Here is a 22,183-nt window from a genome sequence, read left to right on the forward strand (position 1 = left end):
AAATGAATGACTTAAATGAGTGACCTCTCTCTCTCTCTCTCTCTCTCTCTCTCTCTCTCTCTCTCTCTCTCTCTCATTCTTATTTAATTTCACTCTATTCTCTATACTACTCTTCTAAGGCATCCAAGTATATATTCTTGAGAGGGGTGAGGCCTCTATTAATAGAGGTTGGCCCGGTTTTACCGTAAATAATTATAACTTAGGAGGCAAACATGTCATGTGGGCTAATCTGAATGGTTAGAAGACATGTGGCTTCATGGGATTGCATTAATAAGTGATCAATTTGATGATTTCATATCCTAGAGGGAGAATTGTCTATTCTACCCCTGGGTGACAATATTATTGCCTCTTGCTCAAAGGATCTCTCTTTACAACTATTCAAAAGATCTCAAGCGAGATCTTAGGATCTTTTCATATCCTTAAAGATACAGGAAACAATATTCCCATTCACAAATTTTGCATGTTAATGCTGAGCAAACCTCGAGGGTTCCCAAGTGATCCTTTGTATGTTCAAACTACTTGAAATGACATCAGGCACTTGTAATTTTGCACATTTCAGTCACAATAGCATATGACAATCCCTTGATGATCCTTGTGGTCCCATATTATTAAAATAAGGTTGCCAATTTCCTAAAGGTTTCAACATTCTCGGTCATTGGTTGTTGTTCAAAATGACTACATAGTTTGTTGGGGTAGGATGTCTACAAATGCTCCTCTTTGATGAAGCTAGTTGAGTATAACCAAACACCAAAGCAATAGACACCCCACCATTCTCGTCGGGGCTTTACTATGATTTAGACAGATTGTTGCCTTAATATCAACATGAGTTGATCACTCGATGAAAACATAACTCCCTCATTTTATGATAGCTAAGGAAAACATTACGATTTTCCTTTTCCTTTCTTTGGTAATATAGGTAACCAATTCCAACAATTTCATGTCATGATTGGTAATTGTTTAAAATGTCATTGAATTTGAAAGGTAATTGCCCATGCGTATCGTGACCGTATGGGGATTCAACAATTGTCTAGATCTATGTTGCTCCTTACGTAATCACCCTAAGAGTATTCATTGTCTGGTCATCAAAGTGGTTAGCTCCATGTGTGTCATGCCCTAAACCCGAAAATCGGATTCACAGGAATCCCAATCGCCGAATCCAGTGCAGACAGCCTCCGTAGTACCCCATTCTTGACTCCCAGCATCCATATGCTAAGTTCTGATCCTGGGATCCTACAAGGAGGATTTTCCAACGTACATTTATCTCGTAAGAAGCATAACTACAAGTTTACCCAAATCACAAAAGTAACATCATCATCATATATCTACTAATATAAACTTTGAATACAATGCTAAAAGGAAAATACATATGTCAAAATAAAATCAAAGATCCAGAAGACAGTTGCACGCTCCAAGCTCAATGCCTCTGCAACCAACATCACCTACATGCATCTATCGTGCATAAGCTTATAGAAAGCTTAGAAGGTAGTGAAAGTATGTGCATAAGGTAAGTGCCAAGTATTCAACACAATGCCATAATCATACAATATCAAAAATACTGGTAGGATCATGAATCATACGATATCAGAGTAAGTGGAAATACTAACAAGTCCATGAGTCAATCCATGTCAGAATACGCAATACAGATCAGCTATGCAAATGAGGAGTCATAAAAAGCCAAATATCAGATGCCGATGATGCCATGCAATACATAATTCCTGATGAGTTCACGAATACCGTCAGTCGTATCTAGACCATATAAATACAGAAATATGGTAACCCAAAATGTCATATGTTGCGGATGTAATGCAATATACGATGTGAATGGAATGACTATGCTAGAGTGTGAAGTCGGGATGATAGTACGTTATATCGCAGACAATGGGATCCATCACAAGGGACTTCTATCTAAACCAATCTCATACCTAAATTTGAATAGTCAGACTCAATGTGGTAAACTCCTGATCTTAGGTTAGTCACGTGCCCCAACTGAAATCCTGGCCATTGCGAAGGTATACGTAACAAATAGTTGCGCACCACCAACCTGAGTGGATAGTGAATGAATGAATAAATGAGTATGCAACTCCTACTCAATAAGTCCACATATCAGTACAGTTCATCTTTGAGATCATCATCAGGGTCTATTACAATCTATATGCAAATCGCTGCCCACTGACGCGCGATCATGCAAGTGGAAGAGACCTCACTATCCGTCTGACCAGTAGTCAGTCAATATCTACCTAGCATGTCAATAGCGGACCCATTCACGAGCTGGTCAAACTTAACCTAGCTATACCCCCTATGCTTGGGTGGTTAAGGTCACACCCCCTCCCAACCGACCATGACACAGTGGGAGACGCGACCTCTTAGTATTTAGCACTCGGGCGCTTATGTATCCACTCGGTCTCGACATTAGGGCGTCTCCTGCCTTGGAGGTTTAGGGACTTTCACTTACGGACATCCAAACTGCCCAGATGCTCAAACCAAACATTTTCGATGTCCCATCTGGCCATCCATGACATGCCTGTGGAGGTCACAGCCCTGATGTCCCTAGGGCGTACAGTAATCACAATCACACAATGCAAGATGCATGAGTCATGTAGTTCAATCATGTATCAATCCTTCGCATACCGTGCACTCATGAGAGATAACTCCACCTATCAGGGAGTCTCATAAACCATTTGTACTATGGCATATGCAAGGGTCAATCACATCTCACAATAAACATCCAGATGATGCGTATAGGCATGCATCATGATGTTATGCTGTCACATACTCATAATCGGTATCAATAACCGGCATCAATAATCAGCCTCAACAATGTGGACATTTAACCAACATTGCCTCCAAGGAATAGCCCATATAGAGCCAAACATATAATGGGCCCACGGCCTCACACAAAGGCTTAATATACAACAAAATGGATCTTACTCAAGGGCCACATATACACAATAGGTGGACCCTACTCATGGGCCTCAAATACATGACATGTGGGCCCTGCACATGGGTCTCGAATACATCAAATGGGCCATGCATCATGGGCCTAATACATATCATAGTGGGTCTTGCCTATAGGCCATGAATATATCACAATGGGTCTTGCCCATGGGCTATGAATACATCACAATGGGCCTTGCCCATGGGCCTCAAATACATCACAATGAGCCCCATCACATAAACCTCTTATTCATCACATTAGGCCTTAAGCATGAGCTGCATATACATCACACAGGCCGAATACACATCACAATGGGTCTCAACTATGAGTCGCATATACATCGACAATTGGCCTTGGTAATCGAAATCGGCATCGACAATCGAAATCGGCCTCGACAATCGAAATCGACACTTGGAATCGACCTCGATACTCAGCCTCGACAATTAGAATCGGCCTCGACAATCGGAATCGACCTATACAATCAGCCTCGACAAATCGGAATCGGCCTCGACAATCAGAATCTACCTATACAATCAGCCTCGACAAATCGAAATCGGCCTCGATACTCAGCCTCGACAAATCAGAATCGGCCTCGATACGTGGCCTCGACAATCGGAATTTGCCTATACAATCAGCCTCGACAAATCAGAATCAACCTATACAATCAGTCTCGACAAATCAGAATCAGCCTTGATACTTGGCCTCGACAATCAAAATCGGCCTATACAATCGGCCTCGACAAATCAAAATCAGCTTCAATACTCGACCTCGACAATCGAAATCGGCCTATACAATCTGCCTCGACAAATCGAAATCGACCTCGATACGCGTCCTCGACAATTAAAATCGGCCTATACAATCGGTCTCGAAAAAGTCGGAATCGGCCTCAACAAATTAGAATCAGCCTCGATACGCGGCCTTGACAATCGGGATCGGCCTATACAATCGGTCTCAACAAATCAGAATCAATAATCAACCTTGACGCAAGGCGGGGTCCATAGATGGACGACCGATGATGGATCAATCAATGGGCCCCAAGCATTTGGGTTAACCTACTAGAGAATGATGAGAATGGGCCTAACAAGGCCTAAGGGAAGGTCACAATGTGGACGTTCAACCATCATAGCCCATCAATGTGGACCTTTAACTAACATTGTTCCCAAGGAGTGGCCCACATAGGGCCAAACATACAGTGGGCCCACGGCCTCGCACCAAGGCCTAATATACATCATCATGGGCCGAATCAAAAAGGCTGATTCAAAAGGGCCGAACCCAAAGGGCCGATTCAAATGGACCGAATCAATGGGCCGATTTAAATGGGCCGCACCAATGCACAATAGGTGGGCCCCGCACATATAGCAAATGGGCCCCACCAGATGGTTGGCGTGGATATAAAATGCATACATCAGGTGGGTCACACGTCCCACGGACAGTGTGGATAAAACATACATCATGGTGGTCCCCTATCCCTAAACGGCGTGGATGAAATCATATATCAAGGCGGACCACGCGTCCATCAAAATGGACAAACAGTGCGAATACAACACATCATCAAGGTAGGTCCACCGTCCTGGACAGATGGACGGAGTTGATAAAGTACATAAATCATGGTGGGCTTCGAAAAGATCTAAAAATAGGGTGGACGACATGGATACAACACCTACATTAAGGGGGTCCCACTGTCTATATGGGGACAGCTTGGACAGCTGGCACACCACACATCAGGTTCCACCGTCCCATCGTCACCGGACGGAGTAGATACAACACGTACATTACGTGGGGCCCACATCCCATGTGGACGGTGCTGATACAGCACATCATTAAGGTAGGCACCACCCATCCAGAAACAGATGGACTGTGCAGCTCATAACACATACATTAAGGTGGCCGTCCCACCATGCATGGACAGTGAGTATACAAAATACATACGTCAATGTGGGCCCCACCCCGCACACGTGCAACACGTATGGGGTGAGCCCCACTTCCTGCCCAAAAGGACGGACGGTCTGGATTTTAACCATACATCAAGGTGGTTACTCAAAGCTCCTGCCCGTCCCTGCAAATAGGATGGACATGGACGGTTTGGGTGGAAATCATCCATCATGGTGAGGCCGCTGAACAAGGCACCGTCTAGATGGACGGTGCAGATGAAACACATACTACTGCGGTGGTCCCACCGTCAATAGACAGTGTGGATGTAAACGCTAGGTTGCTGTTGGTATGAAGTAATCCAGCCAATCCGCTTCACTAAAGGTGGGTCCCACGTGGGGCCCACCAGACATATGTAAGATATATATATCCTATATCATATATCATATATTATATAATATTAGTTATTTATTTTTATTATTATATATATATATATATATATATATATATATATATATATATATGCCAGCGCCCAGCGTCCAGGAATACTGGACGAATGGCCTCGATGTAAAATACATCCAGTATGGGTCCCACGTGGACGGCTTGGAAGAAACATGTACATCATGCGGGGCCCATGTATGGACGGTCTAGATAGACCACAAACATCATGGTGGCCCCACATGAACAGTGTATATATAAGCACATATTATGGAGGGTATCCACCGAGTGAGGGACGCCAGCTAATCAGCATCCATCACACGTCCTGTATTGGACAGTGTGGACAATCACATATCATGGTGGGCTCCACCGTATGGACGGTGGGTGGATGGATGGAATGCATACATCTGTTGGGTCCACACGTGTGGCCCACCAGCTTGTATCAAGCTGATATTTGCAGTTTCCCTTCATCCAAGTTGTCCACACGGCAGCACTAATGGATCCATCACAGTGGGTCCCACCATTTAGACGGCTTGTGGTCCCACTGGACAGCCTGGATCATCCATCAAGGTGGGCCACAAACCTCATCATCAACATGAAAAATAAATAAATAAAAGAAAGAGAGAGAAGGAGAGAGAAAGAAGCATGAATAGCGGAGGGACCCCACCACTATGGGTCCCTCTCTAATCAATGCATACATCAAGATGGGTCCCACCATATGTGGGCCCTCTAATCATCAAAATCACACAAAAATCACCCACCTTTCTTACTTCTTCTTGGATCAATGGTAAGCTAAGCTCCTTGGCTACCACTTCAATGGAGGATGATGGTGACTGGATAGTGGAGATGGAAGATAGGGAGGTGGCCACACTAAGCTCTCATCTCTTGGAGATAGCTTGGACGTCTCTCATGGTGGGGTTGCTTTTGTACTTGGGAATGGGAAGAGTAATGGGTTGAGTGATGGGTGTACTTTTAACAAGTGAGGTGATTGATGTGATGGATTCTCTTAGGTTTTGCAAATTGCGGCGTTTTTCTCGAACTTAACGCGGACCCACATCTCTTGGCTCGAGTATTGCCTCAGTGCGCGAGACGTGGCATCGGAACCACAATGACAGCGCGGTCGTGAGGGTACAAGTTTTGAGTCGAGCGACTCTAATATATGGGACACGACTCAGGATCGCCCGCAAACGTTGATAACAGATCGCGGGTCCCTAAAATTTGACCGAAAGGACCATGGAGGCATACAGAATAATATGGGCTAGAATACGGGTCTCACAATGTGTTTTTTATGATCTTGTGGGAAACTCATTGTGCCGCTTCAATTTGTTAAATGCCACAGGCCTCCCGGATTAGGTATGTGTGAGTGACTTCTACACATGCAATATTCTGACTTCATTACATAATTGGTCTTCTCTTGAAACCTGATTTACAACTTTCCGACTGTCATTTTTTACCTTTCTTGATGCGATTGAATTGACACTGTAAGTTTAGATTGTTTGCACCTTTAAGGGGTGTTTGATTTTTCGAATCCTCCGTAAATACCCATTAATGGGTCATTATTATTTCTAACGTACGTTTTTTAAGATATGGGAATCTTCCTCCTCAAAATCGGTCCAATAGGGGTTGGCTTAAATTTGTGGTGCCACCATCATGTATCTGACTTATCCATGAGATTCATCCATTTTACTCGAACATTTTAGGGCATGGGTGCAAACATGAAGCAGATCCAAAGCTCAAGTGGTCTACACCACAAGAAATAGTGGTCCATGCAATGTTCTTTATAGAAAGTTATTTAATTCCTTAGGCTCACATTAATGTTTATTTATCATGTAATCAATTCATAAGGTCACATAGACATGGATAAACGTAAAACATAAATACCAGTTTGATCAAAAAAATTTGGGCTCCTAAAAATTTTTCAGTGGTAAGTGTTTAATTCCCAATATTTCTTGTAATGTGGTTCACTTGAGCTTCAAAACTTCCTCGTTTTTGGACTTGCCCTAAATTGAGTTGGCAAAAGGGATGGATGGCATAGATAAGTCGCATACATCACAGTAGGCCCCATAATTTTTACCCTTAGTTTTAGAGAAGAATGCATTCAAATAGTGACTATCACTATCACATTGGAAAAGGTGAAGTAATTTCAAATGATTGCTTATTTAAAGTAATTTATTGGGAGAATCTAAAAATCAAATGCCCCCTTATTGCTTCTAAATTCAACTAAACCAAAAACTCGAAAAATCAAACTCCACCTTCGATGCTGCACTAGCGTCTAATCGAACCCAAGGGTTGATAACTCCAAGTGCAAGGCTGCGATGTAGTTTTAACTCGATGAGACTGAGATTGAATTCTTAGGGACATATTTGTGTGTTCTCTAAAACACTTTAAAACTAGAATTAAATCTAAAGCTAATTATGGAATTGAATGAAGTAATGATTAAAAACTAAAATACTATAAAGAGGAAAATCAATATGAGAAAAGACTGGAGCGCCAAGGATCCACTTCTAGCCATTCTCAATGCCTAATTCACTTTATTCAATTAGATAATTCAATTGGAATCGAAGTCATATCTTATCAAGCCGGATAATGGAGCGGTTAATTCACCATTCTTATCTAAAACAGATTTTGAACTTCAATTGATTCAATTCTCACATGAAGACCAAAGTATTGATCATAGAGAATTCAAACCATTTATTATGCCATTAGTCTATAATAAATCAATGGATTTTACATATCAATCTTTGCAAAAGACATAAGATAATAATCTTAGCCTTCCTAAGCATCCAAAGTGAGCAAAGTCGATAATCAATCAAAATAAAATAAAACAAAAGCGTTGTTCAAACCAATATGAATGAATTGTTCAACATTCAAACTAAATAACTTAAATCAAAGTAAACTTGAAAAATCACAAGCTTCACCTCTTAATATTAGCTAACAGATTTATCCAACCATTATCATAATTAAACTAAATTCTTTTTAAAAAAATATGAAAAAGAACTTAACAAAAAGGCTCTGTAGACACTCTGCAACTCTCTCTCTCTCTCTCTCTCTCTCTCTCTCTCTCTCTCTCTCTCTCTCTCTCTCTCTCTCTCTCAAACCCTAAATCTACTTTGAAGAGGATATATCATCCCTTTAAATAACAAAAACTTTCACTAACTATGTACCAACTTGTAAGACCTCATCCCTTCCATACCCATTTTCGTGTGTTTGTGCACGATGATCAGCGCCCTTAGTTGGCCCTATGAGACCCAACCCGAGTTCGCATGTGTGCATATGTGTGTGAGTATGCATCTCATTTATTTTGGTCCCGCGGTTCTACTAGTCAAATCCGGCGACCTGCGACCCTCAGATAGTGTCTGCCATCATCCTTGAATTCGGTCACGTAAACCCAACTCGGATTGACCCGAGACCTATGTCATTGCGACCGCATCATCGCCGCGGTTCCAACGCCGTGTCTCACGCATAAATTCGATATATAAATCAAAAGTTGTGTACATTTCATTATATGACCATTGATCATGTGGACCACCATCACCCTTGACACAAGTTCCAAGGTACACTACCCACACACCACACAAAAATTCATAACTAACACCACCAACCACAAACACCACCAAGAGGCCAAGTCTAACCTACAACTTTGTAAACTCCTCCCTATGATAATGATGGATTCTCTTACAAACCCATCATGGTCTCTCTCTCTCTCTCTCTCTCTCTCTCTCTCTCTCTCTCTCTCTCTCTCTCTCTACCCTTCTCATTTCTAGCTAGCAACCTTCCTCCAAAAATCCCCAAATTCTCCAACCCCTTCCAAGCTAAATCTCTCCCAATCTAACCCTTAAAAACCCATCTCAACCATTAAAACTTCACCATTGGAGTTATAGAACCCAAGTGTGGAAGGAGGATAAGCTTTAAGGTGGGTGCTTCATCAATATTCTTCATCTCTTCTTCTTCTTCCCTTTCTTCTCTTCTTTCTTCTACATGCATGGAAGCATGTAGGGCCCACCAATCCATGGTGGAGGCCCTACATGGCTCCTAGGATGAAGGCCAAGGGCCTAGATCCTTCACAATCCATTCCATGGTGGGCCATTTTCCATGGACCCACTATGATGATTTCCTCTTAATTCTTGCATCACATGGGCCACCTAGGCCTTAGCATGCATGTAGGAAAGGGATCCCTATCATCCAGTAACTTATTTTGATGTATCTTGGCTTGCATGTAAGTGTATGATATAGTAATGGTGTGGATTTGTGTGTGGGTGGCCCATTAGTGGCGGGACCTCTCACCTATGGCCGATCTTGCTCCTTCTCTCCCTTCTTTCCCTTATCTTCTTCTGTACATTCTTTGATGATGTGTGGCCTACTAAAGTAGGTCAGCAACATCCCAGGCCCCCAGCAAGATGAGACGTCCAAGCCCACCTTGATTGGACGTCCAGGCCCAATCATGCATGCATGGTTTGGATGGCCTCTAAAAATGGATTTTTATGGAGGCTTGAGAGCTCTGATGGGTCTGAAATTTTGTAAACTTATCAAGGTGGACCCCACATGAGGAATCAAGGCTATGGACCCCTTGATTTACTTGCATGGGCTAAAATATGGACAGCCTATGTTGCTGTCCAGATTTCAGGCCCAGTTGGAGCATGTGTTCTGAGTTACTATTTAGACCTATTTATAAGCCTTTTATTCCAAATTTCTTTAGGATTTTTGTAGTGTGTAGACCCCACTTTGATGTGGTATGGGACCCACACCCTACCTCCCATGTTTGAGGCCCATGGGTTGGGCCAAAGATGGCTAACTGTCCAGAAATTTCTGGACAGTTCAGCAATACAGTATGGAGAATATTCTCCTAACTTTTTGGAAGAAGTGGGCCACTCTAGTGAACCCCACTTATTTTTCAGATGTAGAACCACCTTTTCCCCCAATTTTCAAAGGGTTTGGGTGGGTCCAGGCCCACTCCATGTGGTCCCAAACATAGGGACAGATGCAATTCCAGCAACAATCCACCCTAGATAGGTTGGAATTCTAAAATTTATTAAAATACTTTTGGGTGTTTAAAAAATTATGAAAATTTACAGGGAGGTGGATCACTAATGGTAGGACCCACTTACAAAATTTTGGGGCCAATGGACGCCTATACACACCATGGTGGTGGTTGGACCGGCCCACTATAATATGGTGTCCAGATCAGTCCGATTTTCAGGATAGATTGATTTTTTAAAATGAATTAAAATATTTATAGATGTCCAAAAATTCTAAAATTTTTTGGACATATGGTTTACTCATGGTAGGACCCATCTACCAAATTTCAGGGTCAATGGACCCCTGTACACACCGTGGCAAGGGTCGGACTGGCCCACCACGTTGGGACGTCCAGGTCGGTCCAATTTTCTGGACAGACTATTTTCTAAAAATAAATTAAAATACTTGTAGTTATCCAAAAATTGCAAAATTTTGTTGAGGTGTGGCCCACCCATGGAAGGACCACCCTACAAATTTTTAGGGTCATTGGGACCTAAACCGACCATGGTGTGGCCTACAATTAGGATCAGTTTTGGGCCAAATACCCAGGCTTGTAGGATTTCCCACCATGGGAGACCCCTACCTTAGGCTGCTGAGCCTGCATTCCAACGGCATGGCCTACTTGAAGTAAGTGTTGTATATCCCCCTTCTTATCTGGTGGGACCCACAGTGATGTGTGTGTTCATCAGGGATTAAATATACTATAAAATAATTTTATTGTTGGATTCAAACCAACCCAAGAAAATGGGTGGGCTGGAATTTGGTAATGGGCCTAATATTGCTACCCATAAGAGTTTATTCTGGAGCAACATGGCCCACCAGATTTGAGGATGGATTAGTCAGTTATCTTACCATTTTAATTTTATTTTTGAGCTTCATTAGTGCATGATTAAAGGCTCATTCCAATTGGATTCTTCTTGGGCTAGTCTTCTAGTTAATTAGTGGGCCTTATAGCCTTGGTTGTGCTGGAACTTGTGATAGGCCCGTTGGACCCTTGGGCCCTATATTTACCATGCCATTGTGATGGGTCTTATGGGCCAAATACTTAAGTTGTTGGGCCCTTACTTGTCCACTATAATAAATCCATACTTAGGCTGAGATGTGAGGCCCAACTTACTTGTGTTAAATATAAGGATTTTTCATATATTGGGATAATGGGCTGCCCATTAGGCCCACCACAATGAGTGAACCCATGAACCTTATAGTTGGGCCCTAACCTTGCTTAAAGGCCTACCAGGTTGCCTATGTATTGGGCTTAGTGTATGGCCCACTAGGCCATGGATTAATTTAGGCCTTGGACTTTTATTTACAAATGTAGCAGGCTACCTTTTTGAGACCCAGTTGAGGTTAGACGTCCTCCTTGACCTAAGGTAGCCCCATAAAGACTTGATAGGTGGTTGAAGGCCCACCTTGGACCTTGTTAGGCTCGTTTCCTCCTTGAGATTTTAGGACTCCCCTAGCTTGTGGGTCATCCTAAATTGTTGGGCCCCCACTAAGAGAACTTCATTTCTCCTTAGAGTACTTGTCCATAGATTTTGTCATTGTCCCTCCTTGGGAAGGAGGAATACATTTTACAGGTAGCACACTTACATCATTGTGACTCATATGCATCATCTGTATGAATTGATTGCATTGTATGGTGGTTGTTGAGGGACGAAGTTTCTCCCCTTGTGCATGTTGAGTGCCTGAAGCTTGTGCATGATTTGTATGTATGACTCGTGCATTGGCATCACATTTCATGATGATACAGCCCTTGCTTTATCAGGGCTTGCCTCCATAAGGGCATTCGTGGATGGCCATATGTGTGGACACCAAAAATATTACTTGAGCATACCGGGTGCATAGGATGCCCATGGGTGAAATTTTCAAAAATTCCATGGTACCAAGGATCTACTCCAACGTCGTGACCGAGCGAAAACTATGAGTGCACGAGGGCCTTATACTGTTAAGCCGCGACTCCCACTGTCGTGTAGTCGGGGTGTGATCTTACCTGCCTGGTGTGAGGAGGCGTTGCTAGGCTGAGTCTGACCAGCTCGTAAATGGGTCCGCTACCTTTAGGTCTTGTTGGTGATTGGTTGTCCATAGGCGGGTAGTAAGGTCTCTTATGCTCATTTGACTGAGCGGGATCTGTATAGTGGCAGTCATTCAACAGTGTAATGGACCCCAGTGATTTTCTTATGATTGGAAATGTACTTGACATATGGTTTGGATATGAGCACTGGCATTACTTGCATCATATTAGCATTGGCTGTGTAAGCCCCTTCATGCATTGTCATGGTATGGCATCCAGTACTCATAACATTGTATTCATGATAAGCCTTAGTAAGGTTAGTGATATTCTCATTGAGCATGTTTCCATTCTTACATCTCCTACTATTCAACTGTGCACCATTGTCACACACTTACACCACCCTCTAAGCTTCTATAAGCTTATGCACGATTGATTTATGCAGGAGACTCTAGGCAGGCGACGTAGCAGCAGAGCGTGGAGTAAAGTTGAGCTTGAGGACTCTAGTGTTGCTGACCCTTTTCTCTCTCTTCCCATTATCTTATGTATGTCCTTTCGGACCTGATGTAAGCTTGTAAAAGTTCAAATTCTTAGTGGATTTTTTGATGTGTATCCTTTGTTATTTTCAAATGTACTTGTTGTGATCTTGGGTATGCTCGCATCGAAAATGATTATACTATTATGAAAATCCTCCTTGTAGGATCCCAGGATTGGAACTTGCCTCAGGAGCCGAGAATGGAGTACTACAGAGGCTGTTACAGCTAGAACCGGCCATCGGGTTCCTTGTGAGTCCGGTTACCGAGTCTGGGGCGTGACAGGCCCAAATTGGTCATGCGTAGTATGCACCCGAGTTATCAAAATCCTGAGACCCCTGTTATATCAAATACCCCGTTGCCGTAGTCACGGGGGTGCCACCCACGTCTGTGTAATGCTCTGTTGACGAGATATGACGCGAAGAATCATTTTTGTATGATATGCACATGGAGCCATATATTCCGTAACCACATGAGTGCCACACATGGGTGAGAATCTTTACCATGTATGTGATGCCACCCTCCCATATTACCATTTCATAAACTAAAAAGTCAAATTTTCGTTCACATTTCCATACTAAAGACATAAGCAAGCCATACCATTCCATTCTCTTCCTTAATCACCATTAAGTCCTAATCATAGATCAATACCTTAATCATAGTCTCAGACAAATACGATTGCATTAACCCAATATAACCACATCTTTAGTCATTTCTTTATAAATCCCACGTCCCTTAACAATTTTCATCAATTTTCTACACTAAGCAAGAGGGGAGAGACAGAGCGAGAAGTGATCTTGGTTGGCCATCATCAACTCTTTTCATCTCTTCCATCCATCTAGTCCATCAAGGTGAGTACACACCCTTATTCTGTTACTTTGTTTTCCTTAGATTTGATGATGATGATACGAGGCCCACTGTGATGATGTATGTCATCCAATCCATTCACATGGGTTTCATACATGTAAGGGAAGAAAAAATGCAAAATATCAGCTTGATTTCACAAGATGGTTTAGGAACAGTTTTCAAATAGGGCGTTGCAAAAAATTAGGGACGGTTGAAAACCGCTCCAAAATGGTTTTAGGGCGTCGCAAAAAAATAGGGCGGTTGAAAACCGTCGCAAATTTTCAATTTCCATCCCAATTCTAAATCCTTAATTTTTGGGAACGGTATGTTTTTCTTATTTAGGAACAATTTTAAACCAAAAAAAATGTGCAACTACGAGCAAAAGCCAATAAAATTGTAGTAGCACATTATACAATTTTAAACACATGAGAAAAGCCTTACAATAAAAACACTTACAAATCGCACAAGGTAATGTTTGGAAGTAACCTAAAAATTTGGATTGATTCCATTCATGGGTGCCTATATTTTGAATTGACTGAGCATTTGGGGCGGTTAGAAAAAAGAAACTTAAATGGGCATATCGTGTTCAATCAAGTAGTAGTATTGAAATGAACAAAATCTTCTATAGGAGGAAATCAACCCCACCAAAAACCAATGTCCTAAGATACTTCCAAACACGGCTTCAACTTTTTGTGATAAAACATTTCACCTGGAATGTGTCTTTCTCAATAGAATCATAGACGACGTTGACTCCTTCGCCGAATGTTATCTCATCAACCCTGCTGACGAAGTCCTCTTTGTTGTAGATTATGACACGGTGGCATCCATCCTCAGCCGCTTGAGCTGCTTTGGCTTCGGTTGACACTATTCCAATGACAGTGGCACCAAAAGCATGTGCCCAATGGCAGAGTAGAGACCCAACACCTCTAGCTGCTGCATGGACAAGGACAGTGTGCTTGGGTTCAACCTACATTCATTACAAGTTAGCTCTTCAGCTTAAAACTTCTATATACATCCACATTCTAAGTATGCATGTATGCATTTATGTATGTAGTTTCATAGGCATGCATGCAAACATTTTTTATTTTTTTTTGTTTTGAAATTTTATTGAAGGAGCCAGGCATGCATTCGAACAATTACAGCTGCAAGAACAAGGACTGCCAGTTTCAACCTGCATCTGCACTCAAGTCAGGTGTATGTAAACTGAAACACGCATATGATTGAATAAGCCTGCATATGTACAAGTAGCAGTGCATTCTATGAGGCCATTTTAGTCCATCTATTTTGAGGCCTTCCATTTACAACCCAGCAATCAGATAGTCAAGATCAACCCATCAGTGAAATTTTTGGGTCTTGCCCATCCATGGTTGGGGTTGGCAGATGGATGGTCCAGATCACTATTACACATGGACACAAGTACGGTGGAATGATGTTAAAAGGACTTGGCACTGGTGGGTGTTAATGGATGTTGGGGAATTTTTCACCAGCACCTTCCAAGTACAAGTGAGATGACTGAGACAGGGCGGATAGACTTTACTCCTGACCATGCAGCTACAGAATGGATGGACTGCCTACTCTAGAAAGGCAACAAAAAGCTCAGAAGCATTGTTCTTAACAAAACCAACCTTGGCGAACAAGGAACTGTGCTGTCATACCCTTAAGCATGATGGATACTGCAACAAGTGGATCAATAGAAGGTGGAACAGGTACTGCAACACTCGCAGGAAGGATCCGTTCTTGAGTGTAAGATCCCATTGGGTTTCCCGCATAAGCAACGACATCCCCCACTTTCATGCCAGTCAGTCCAGGTCCCACATCTGTCACCACTCCAACTGCCTCACAGCCTGCAAAAGAAAGACTCATGTATATTCTCACTCTTATGCTTTCACACATGAATTGAGGTATAAGGTACTTTTATTTCTTTCTTTCTACTTATTTTCTTTTTCTTTTTTTTTTCTTTTTTTTTTTATATTTATTAAGAGGGATTCAGAAGGGTACCAAAGTCCCAATACAAAGGTCAGGATGACCAAGACCTTGAAGTGCAAGACTGACAACTACATTAGACTCCTTACTAACAAGATCAAAGATGGCCTTTCCATTATGCTGCAGCTCGCCCTGCTGTAAATGCATTCACGGATGGTGATGCCTGACCTAGTGACCTGGTTCAATACACGAGAGAGAAGAAGACATCCTTTCATAAAGGCTACCAAAAAGTCACCAAAGAAAGTTGAAACAAGCTGTATGAACTTCCTTACACCTGAGAAGAATGCCAATCATGAAATAGATGTTAGAGGTTCCTTGCCATTACAGGTATGGAACTAAGTTTGTTAGAGGTTCTTGGATCCTCTCATTACCTTTTTCTTAAATCTGTAGTGGAATAATAACTAAGGCCTCCCTCAGATGCATTATTGAATCTTGAATTCCAATAACCAGTTCTAAATGACAAAAGTGTACGATGGTATCCGTAATAAGTAGCCCTCTAGTTGAAGTCATGGCTAGTTGCACCACAAATTCTCTCTTTGGTTATCATTGCCACAATTGCATTACAACTTACTTCAATGGTTACACTTCCACATGTTTGGAGGAGGAGGCAGGGTATATACCTGAAGGTGGAGGCTTGCATGGGATAGGTTGACTGCATATAGACAACCTGAAAAATAACAAGAGTTTGGATTACCAGAAATATCTCTTTTTCGTAGAAACTGACAACAAACACAAACACAGGATGTCAGTCAATAAACATGGAAATTCACAGTTCACTTTCCCTAAAATTGATATTCATCGCCCTAGGAAGAGCCTATTCCATCAATCACATGTTTATATCTAGTCTTTGATCCATCAACATAAGAGCTGATGCAATGTCTACTGAGTCTAGACACATCTATAAAGCCTAGGCCACTAAGAATGCCCACGAAATAACAAAGATATGGAAATTCATAGTTCACTTTCACTAAATACCACCAGCTACCTCATGGATGCAATCGGAAGGCATGCAATGGTTAAGAGCATGAGCAAATCATGATGGTGAACGCATATATTATGAGATCAACAACGTTGTCATTGAGTGTAGGCCATAGCGAAAGAAGACATGTGGGTATATATATATAAATTTTAAATAAATAAATAAATAACTGCAGTTGAGTAGAAAATGTCTTGGGGAGAAGTATTTTGAGCTGATTTTAGATTAACTCCAATTGCAAGTTAAGCACATTCTCAAATAAAAGCACATTGCATCCACATGTTGGCAGGTTAAATGAGTTCTTAAATGAAGCTAGGAGGAAAAGTTAATGCAGAACAAGAAAAGACAGCAGGTATGGGCTTGAAGGCAGAAGCAAGCATTCCCATTTTTCAGCTATGGATCTGTTGATCTTGGGCTCCAGATCCAATGGCAATACAGCTGCCTGCAACGAAGAACAATGGAGGTCGACCCAGAAGGTCAAATGGTGAGCACAGCACAAGGCGTTGTTCAGCATCTGATCAACAGTATCGGAGATGCCATCAATGGCCACTTGCCTGCATCTGTGGAGCAATCCCTCCCTGACCACTTTCACTACTTATCATGAATGCTAAGGAACATTGCCTTCTTCTTTTTGGTTAATTCTTCTTGATTAAACTGAATGTTTGCAATTCGATTCACACATGCATCCGAGGAAGTTTATAATTGCTACTGTTTAGATGGAAGGATAAATTACCAAAAAATTCAGATCTGGCGCCACATACTTCTGAGAAAAATTCAAATACCGGGTGTAGGATCTTGTTTTGTAGTTGTCTAATAGAGTTGGTTGCACGAATTTTGAGTATAGGTTGACATGTAAGCTTCAAGTACTGTTTAGCATGTAAGCTTAGAGTACTAGTTGACATGTAAGCTTCTGAATGTAGACTATGGCCCATGCATGTGGTCGTGACCAGTTCTGTCACCCTCAACAATCACCACTTGTACAGGATAGATGCTAGAGATGAGCAAGCAAACATATCTAGATTTTGAAATCGCCCCATCATAAGAAATGATGATTCAGCTATGAAGACTTTCTTACCTCCATCAGTTTTTCCAGCTCATTTTAGGACATGGTCTGAAAAATGAAGCAGATCCAAATCTCAAGTGGACCACACGGTAGGGACTCAATGCCCACCATTAAAAACTTCTTAGGGTGGGCATTCAATGAAGCCTATAACATTATGATGGGCCCAAGGAATTTTTTAGTGGTGGGCATTCAATGAAGTCTATAACATTAAGAAAGGTCTGGAAGAAAAAGGCATGAGAGAAGCAATGTAATGATATCACAGATGATGTATGGTCTACCATGAAAATTAAAACTTCCTAAGAAAAGAATTGATGAACTCCTATGAGAAGATAATAGGTTGTATATCATTTTTAACCTTTAAAAAATGTATAGATCGTTCCGTATTATGTCTCTCAAGTAGCGATCGTACATGTTTTCTAGATCCTCATGACTTAGTGCTAGAAACCTTGACAAGATGTCTTCTTTCTCCATTTGCCATTTGATGTGTTTGTGCAAGTGAACTGAATTATCATGAATGCTGTAGCAATTTTGTGCAAGGAGATATCAAAAGGTGTTTCGTAGCAGATGTGCATTCACACAGCACGTATTTGTGACACACAGACCATTCATTAGGTGGGGCCATCCGTCAACATGCCCTTGTCCAAAATTCACAAAATCATCCATAGCCCCATTAACGATCTGTTTTCAGTGTGCGTGACTCACCTGATGAGTCGACTGGCTGGAATTTTAAACCAGGGCATGTATGTTGTTGGCTTCCTGCAGAATGGCATGAATCTAACATGTGTGCCATGAATGACATCTTCATCTCTTATCATGCTAACTGCCTTCGTATTTCTTTGATGTGTTTTCAGTTTAAAATTTTGTTGGAAAGGAGTAGAAAGAAAAATGGAAGGAATGATTTTCTTTTCTTTATTTTCTCATTTACTTGTCATTGGAATCTAGAGTGTCAAACCGCACTTAAAAATCATTGAACTGTTATAGAAAAACAAATGATAATTCAAAATTCAAATATGAACATGCACCTCTAAATAAGCATAAGATCTTTGGAGCTATGAAAAGTAGCACAAGCAAATGAGAACTATCACATGAAGGTGTAAAAGATGATGATGCTGAAAGAAATATTACATGAACCAGGTAAAATGGTATAAAACAAAGTTCGGCATTACCAAAGGCTATCAGAGATGTATATACAATCAGTACCAGTAACCTTACCTAAAAGAATGGAATTGTCCATCATGGCTCAATTAGGACTTCAAAACAACATAAAGGGAAAAAAGAAGAAGAAGAAGAAGAAGAAGAAGCTCCAAAATGAATGGAAATGTTATAGCACATACCTCACCTTTGGATCTTGTAGAAGAAACTAATGCTTGGAAAACAAAACTGCCACACTGATGAGAGGATATTTCGATAACGACCCTTACTTTCCTGAAAATCTTATCATACAAAGTCTCAGATGCCACTTCCAAGATAACCTGCAAAAATCAAGAAGTTAACTGAAGGGCTTACAAAGTTCAAAGGTATAAATACATGTAATCCAAGCAGTTTGATGCCCAACAGGCAATGGAAAACAAATTCTTTCAAAAACCACTAGGTTCCTAGACTAGAATCAATAGTAGAACATAACACATCTTTAAGTACCTGTGCCATTAAAAAAATAAACCAAGTGTTAAGTGTCAACAGAAGCAACAAACAAGAGGCACCACAAAATAACGTCTGGTATAAATTTAAGTAAATGCAGAAATCCCAGCTGAGCATTTGGTGATTGATTTCCACCTGATTTGGGCATCTTGCTGTTCAAGCACTCCGCTAGAATAGTAGTTGATTTTGTAACAGACCTAGATGAAGGAAAAAAGCAAATATCAGATTGATCCAAAACTTCTGCAACCTCCAAGAAGTTTTCAATGGTAGACGTTCAATCCCCACAACTTTTTGTGGTGTGGTCCACTTGAGCTTTGTATCTGCCTCAATTTCATGATCAGTTGCCTTTAGCCCATTGAATGTAGTTCTTTGGTTAGACATTTTTTCAACTGCTAAGAATCATCAAATTAAGGGTATGGCCTACCAAATGGATGGTACCATCTCATACCTGAGATCCCCTACTTAATATTATGCAAAGAAGTGTCAGACACAGGATCCTCTCTCCAGTTTGGCCTAATAACCCATGGATGCAAGTTATCAGGAAAGCTGTATATACAGAAGAAGAAAAGCTCCAAATGAAAACCAAACTACTTAACGTTCACTGATGGAGAAGATAAGCTGGCACCCAAATGGGTTTGCTTCTACCATTTATTTCTGTTTGTGATGGGACTGAAGGTTTAGCTTGAATCTCAAAACAGAGGGAGCATTGTCAGGCCAACAAAGAAAACCCCAAGAATGAAAATACAGCAACAGTTGACATTCTACAAACAAAAGGCCAAATACTCCAACGCTGGGATCTTTGAACCCAGGGGATTATTTTTTTGGCGCACGAGCCATTTACGGAGAGACCCACGAATGCCTTGATATCAACAATACAGATCACTGAACCATGGGCCCAACCTAGAGAATCTTAATCTCAGCTGAGCATTGTATAATACCTCAAATGCTGAAGCAATTATCCTTTGCAATCATCTAATTGCTTGTTACAGAAGTCTCAAAGAATTTTCCATGTCCTGATATGGACTGCTTGGACGTGGATTGCCACCACCTTCTCTTCCAAGAATCCTTGAGCTCAAGAGACTGGCTGGTTATTTTGATCCATGACTCATCGATAACATTGTAATTCGGTACAATAGTGGAAGTCAGACGATCCTAATCTCATCAAAAGTCAGCATGATATATACAAACTAAGCTAGAGTGTGTCATCGGGGTGCGGCAGAGAAGGCGTTCGGGCTTTTCATTGCACCATTTCATAATGCAGTTCCTACAAAACATAGCATAGAGGAGAAGCAAAAAACCAAACAACAGGAGATGTGGCCACAGTATGAGCAGGATACATGTACACAATCCGGGCCGTCCAAATCATAAGTCCATGTGGATGGGGTGCAGCATAGCCCGAAAATCACAATGACTGGACAATATCAACCATCTAATCTACTCCTGAAGAATTCATAATACTGACCAGTTTATTCCTAGCTGTCCATTTGATGGCCACCAATTGGACATCTAGGATCTTTCAATCAGAGAATTTTCAGGCTGTGGTCCATCCACAATGGGTACAGCAATTTGCACAATCTGGGTCGACCAAGTACACCTACTGTATGGTGGGGCAGGCACCACTATTTAAAAAAATTGAGGAAAAAAAAAAAACAGAAGAAGAAGAAGAAGAAGAAGATTTGTACAGAAAGAGTTGCATTATATGGGCCTTGGACAGAAAAGAGAGTTACCAACAGAAGACATGGCCACATGGTGTGGCAGTTGGGTGCTGCCGTGTACTGAGGCCGAGGGTCCATTTGCTGGTATTTACATTTGCGGGTTCATAAGGGATGATGTCCTACACAATCAGGCGTAAACACCTATGCATGCATTGAATCGAACAGTACAGAACTAACAAAACAAATGTGCCATTTGAACAAGTCAATTTGAATGGCCGATCTGAAATATTCATACATCTTTTTACATGGAGAGAGATACGTACCTCTGGAACAGCTGCAGAATCAGAGGTCCAATTGCCTTTCTCTGGATTTGTATTTGTAATCCGATTGCCCTCTTCCAGCAGACCTCGTCCTGCACCTGGTAGTGTCAGACAAACTGGATATTAAAATTTTCGGTTTATGTTCTCAGATAGTGATCAAATCTCAAAAATCTGCCACAAAAACCAAACGATCTATAAAATAAAAAAAATTTAAAAAAAAAAAAGATAAATAATGAAAACATGTGAAAAGCAATCCGATCTACAAATGGAAAAACAAAAAACATAGAGAAAATACAAAGATCTGCAACCAAACGGACCTCTTTGAAACAATCAGATCCATTTTTTATAGGCTTAATCATATCCTGAACCAAAAACAAAAAATCACAAGACAAAAAGAAAAACAATAAGAACTGCAAGGCGAAACCCTCAAAAAATACAAAAACTCTAAATCACATTCTGATTGACCAAAAGAACTCTTAAAAACCACCAGAAGAAATTACATGTTGAATGAGGGTTTTGCAGGCGGATTAAAACTAGCAAGAGAAAGCACATCAAAACTCAAGTAGCAAAGATCCGAATCCTACCTCCGTAGTTGATGAGCACTGGCATGGATGCAGCTTAGAAAACCCTTGAGATCCAAATCTTTTTTGCAGGCAGCGAGAGAGAGCTCCCCTACCGAATGAGGGTTTTTTCCATTTTCTTTTTGGATTTTATCTGTTTATATATTATACTTTGTATGAGGAACAGTTTACTTTGAATTAGGAATGGCTTAAACTGGTATTTAAACCAAATAGATAGCCGTTCCTAATTAACGATTTTGGTGTAGTGCCTAAAGCTTGTATGGGCCTCACCATGATGTTTATTAGCCATCCAACCTATATTGAAGGTCACCGAGACCTAAAC

The 22,183-nt window shown here is 41.3% G+C and overlaps 1 protein-coding gene and 1 long non-coding RNA gene across 4 annotated transcripts; both read right to left on the reverse strand.

Annotated features, from left to right (window-relative positions):
* Positions 1–14,053: 14,053 nt before the first annotated feature.
* Positions 14,054–16,741, reverse strand: LOC131255562 (uncharacterized). Of its 3 annotated transcripts, XM_058256309.1 has the most exons (4): positions 15,903–15,992; positions 15,718–15,804; positions 15,301–15,489; positions 14,054–14,612 (listed from the first exon to the last, which is right to left on the reverse strand). In XM_058256309.1, the coding sequence occupies exons 2-4, from the start codon at positions 15,773–15,775 to the stop codon at positions 14,608–14,610; spliced, it is 252 nt and encodes an 83-aa protein (XP_058112292.1). In that variant the 5' UTR covers positions 15,776–15,804; positions 15,903–15,992; the 3' UTR covers positions 14,054–14,607. The 3 variants fall into 3 exon arrangements, with proteins under 3 accessions (XP_058112292.1, XP_058112291.1, XP_058112289.1); XM_058256308.1 differs by lacking the exons at positions 15,718–15,804; positions 15,903–15,992 and adding an exon at positions 16,249–16,741; XM_058256306.1 differs by lacking the exon at positions 15,903–15,992 and having other exon boundaries at positions 15,644–15,780.
* Positions 16,742–20,118: 3,377 nt separating this feature from the next.
* Positions 20,119–21,107, reverse strand: LOC131256393 (uncharacterized). Its single transcript, XR_009176786.1, has 2 exons — positions 21,033–21,107; positions 20,119–20,569 (listed from the first exon to the last, which is right to left on the reverse strand). It is a non-coding gene; the product is annotated as an uncharacterized LOC131256393 (long non-coding RNA).
* Positions 21,108–22,183: the final 1,076 nt, after the last annotated feature.

Source organism: Magnolia sinica, chromosome 9 (assembly GCF_029962835.1).
Source record: "Magnolia sinica isolate HGM2019 chromosome 9, MsV1, whole genome shotgun sequence".
Lineage (NCBI taxonomy): Eukaryota > Viridiplantae > Streptophyta > Magnoliopsida > Magnoliales > Magnoliaceae > Magnolia > Magnolia sinica.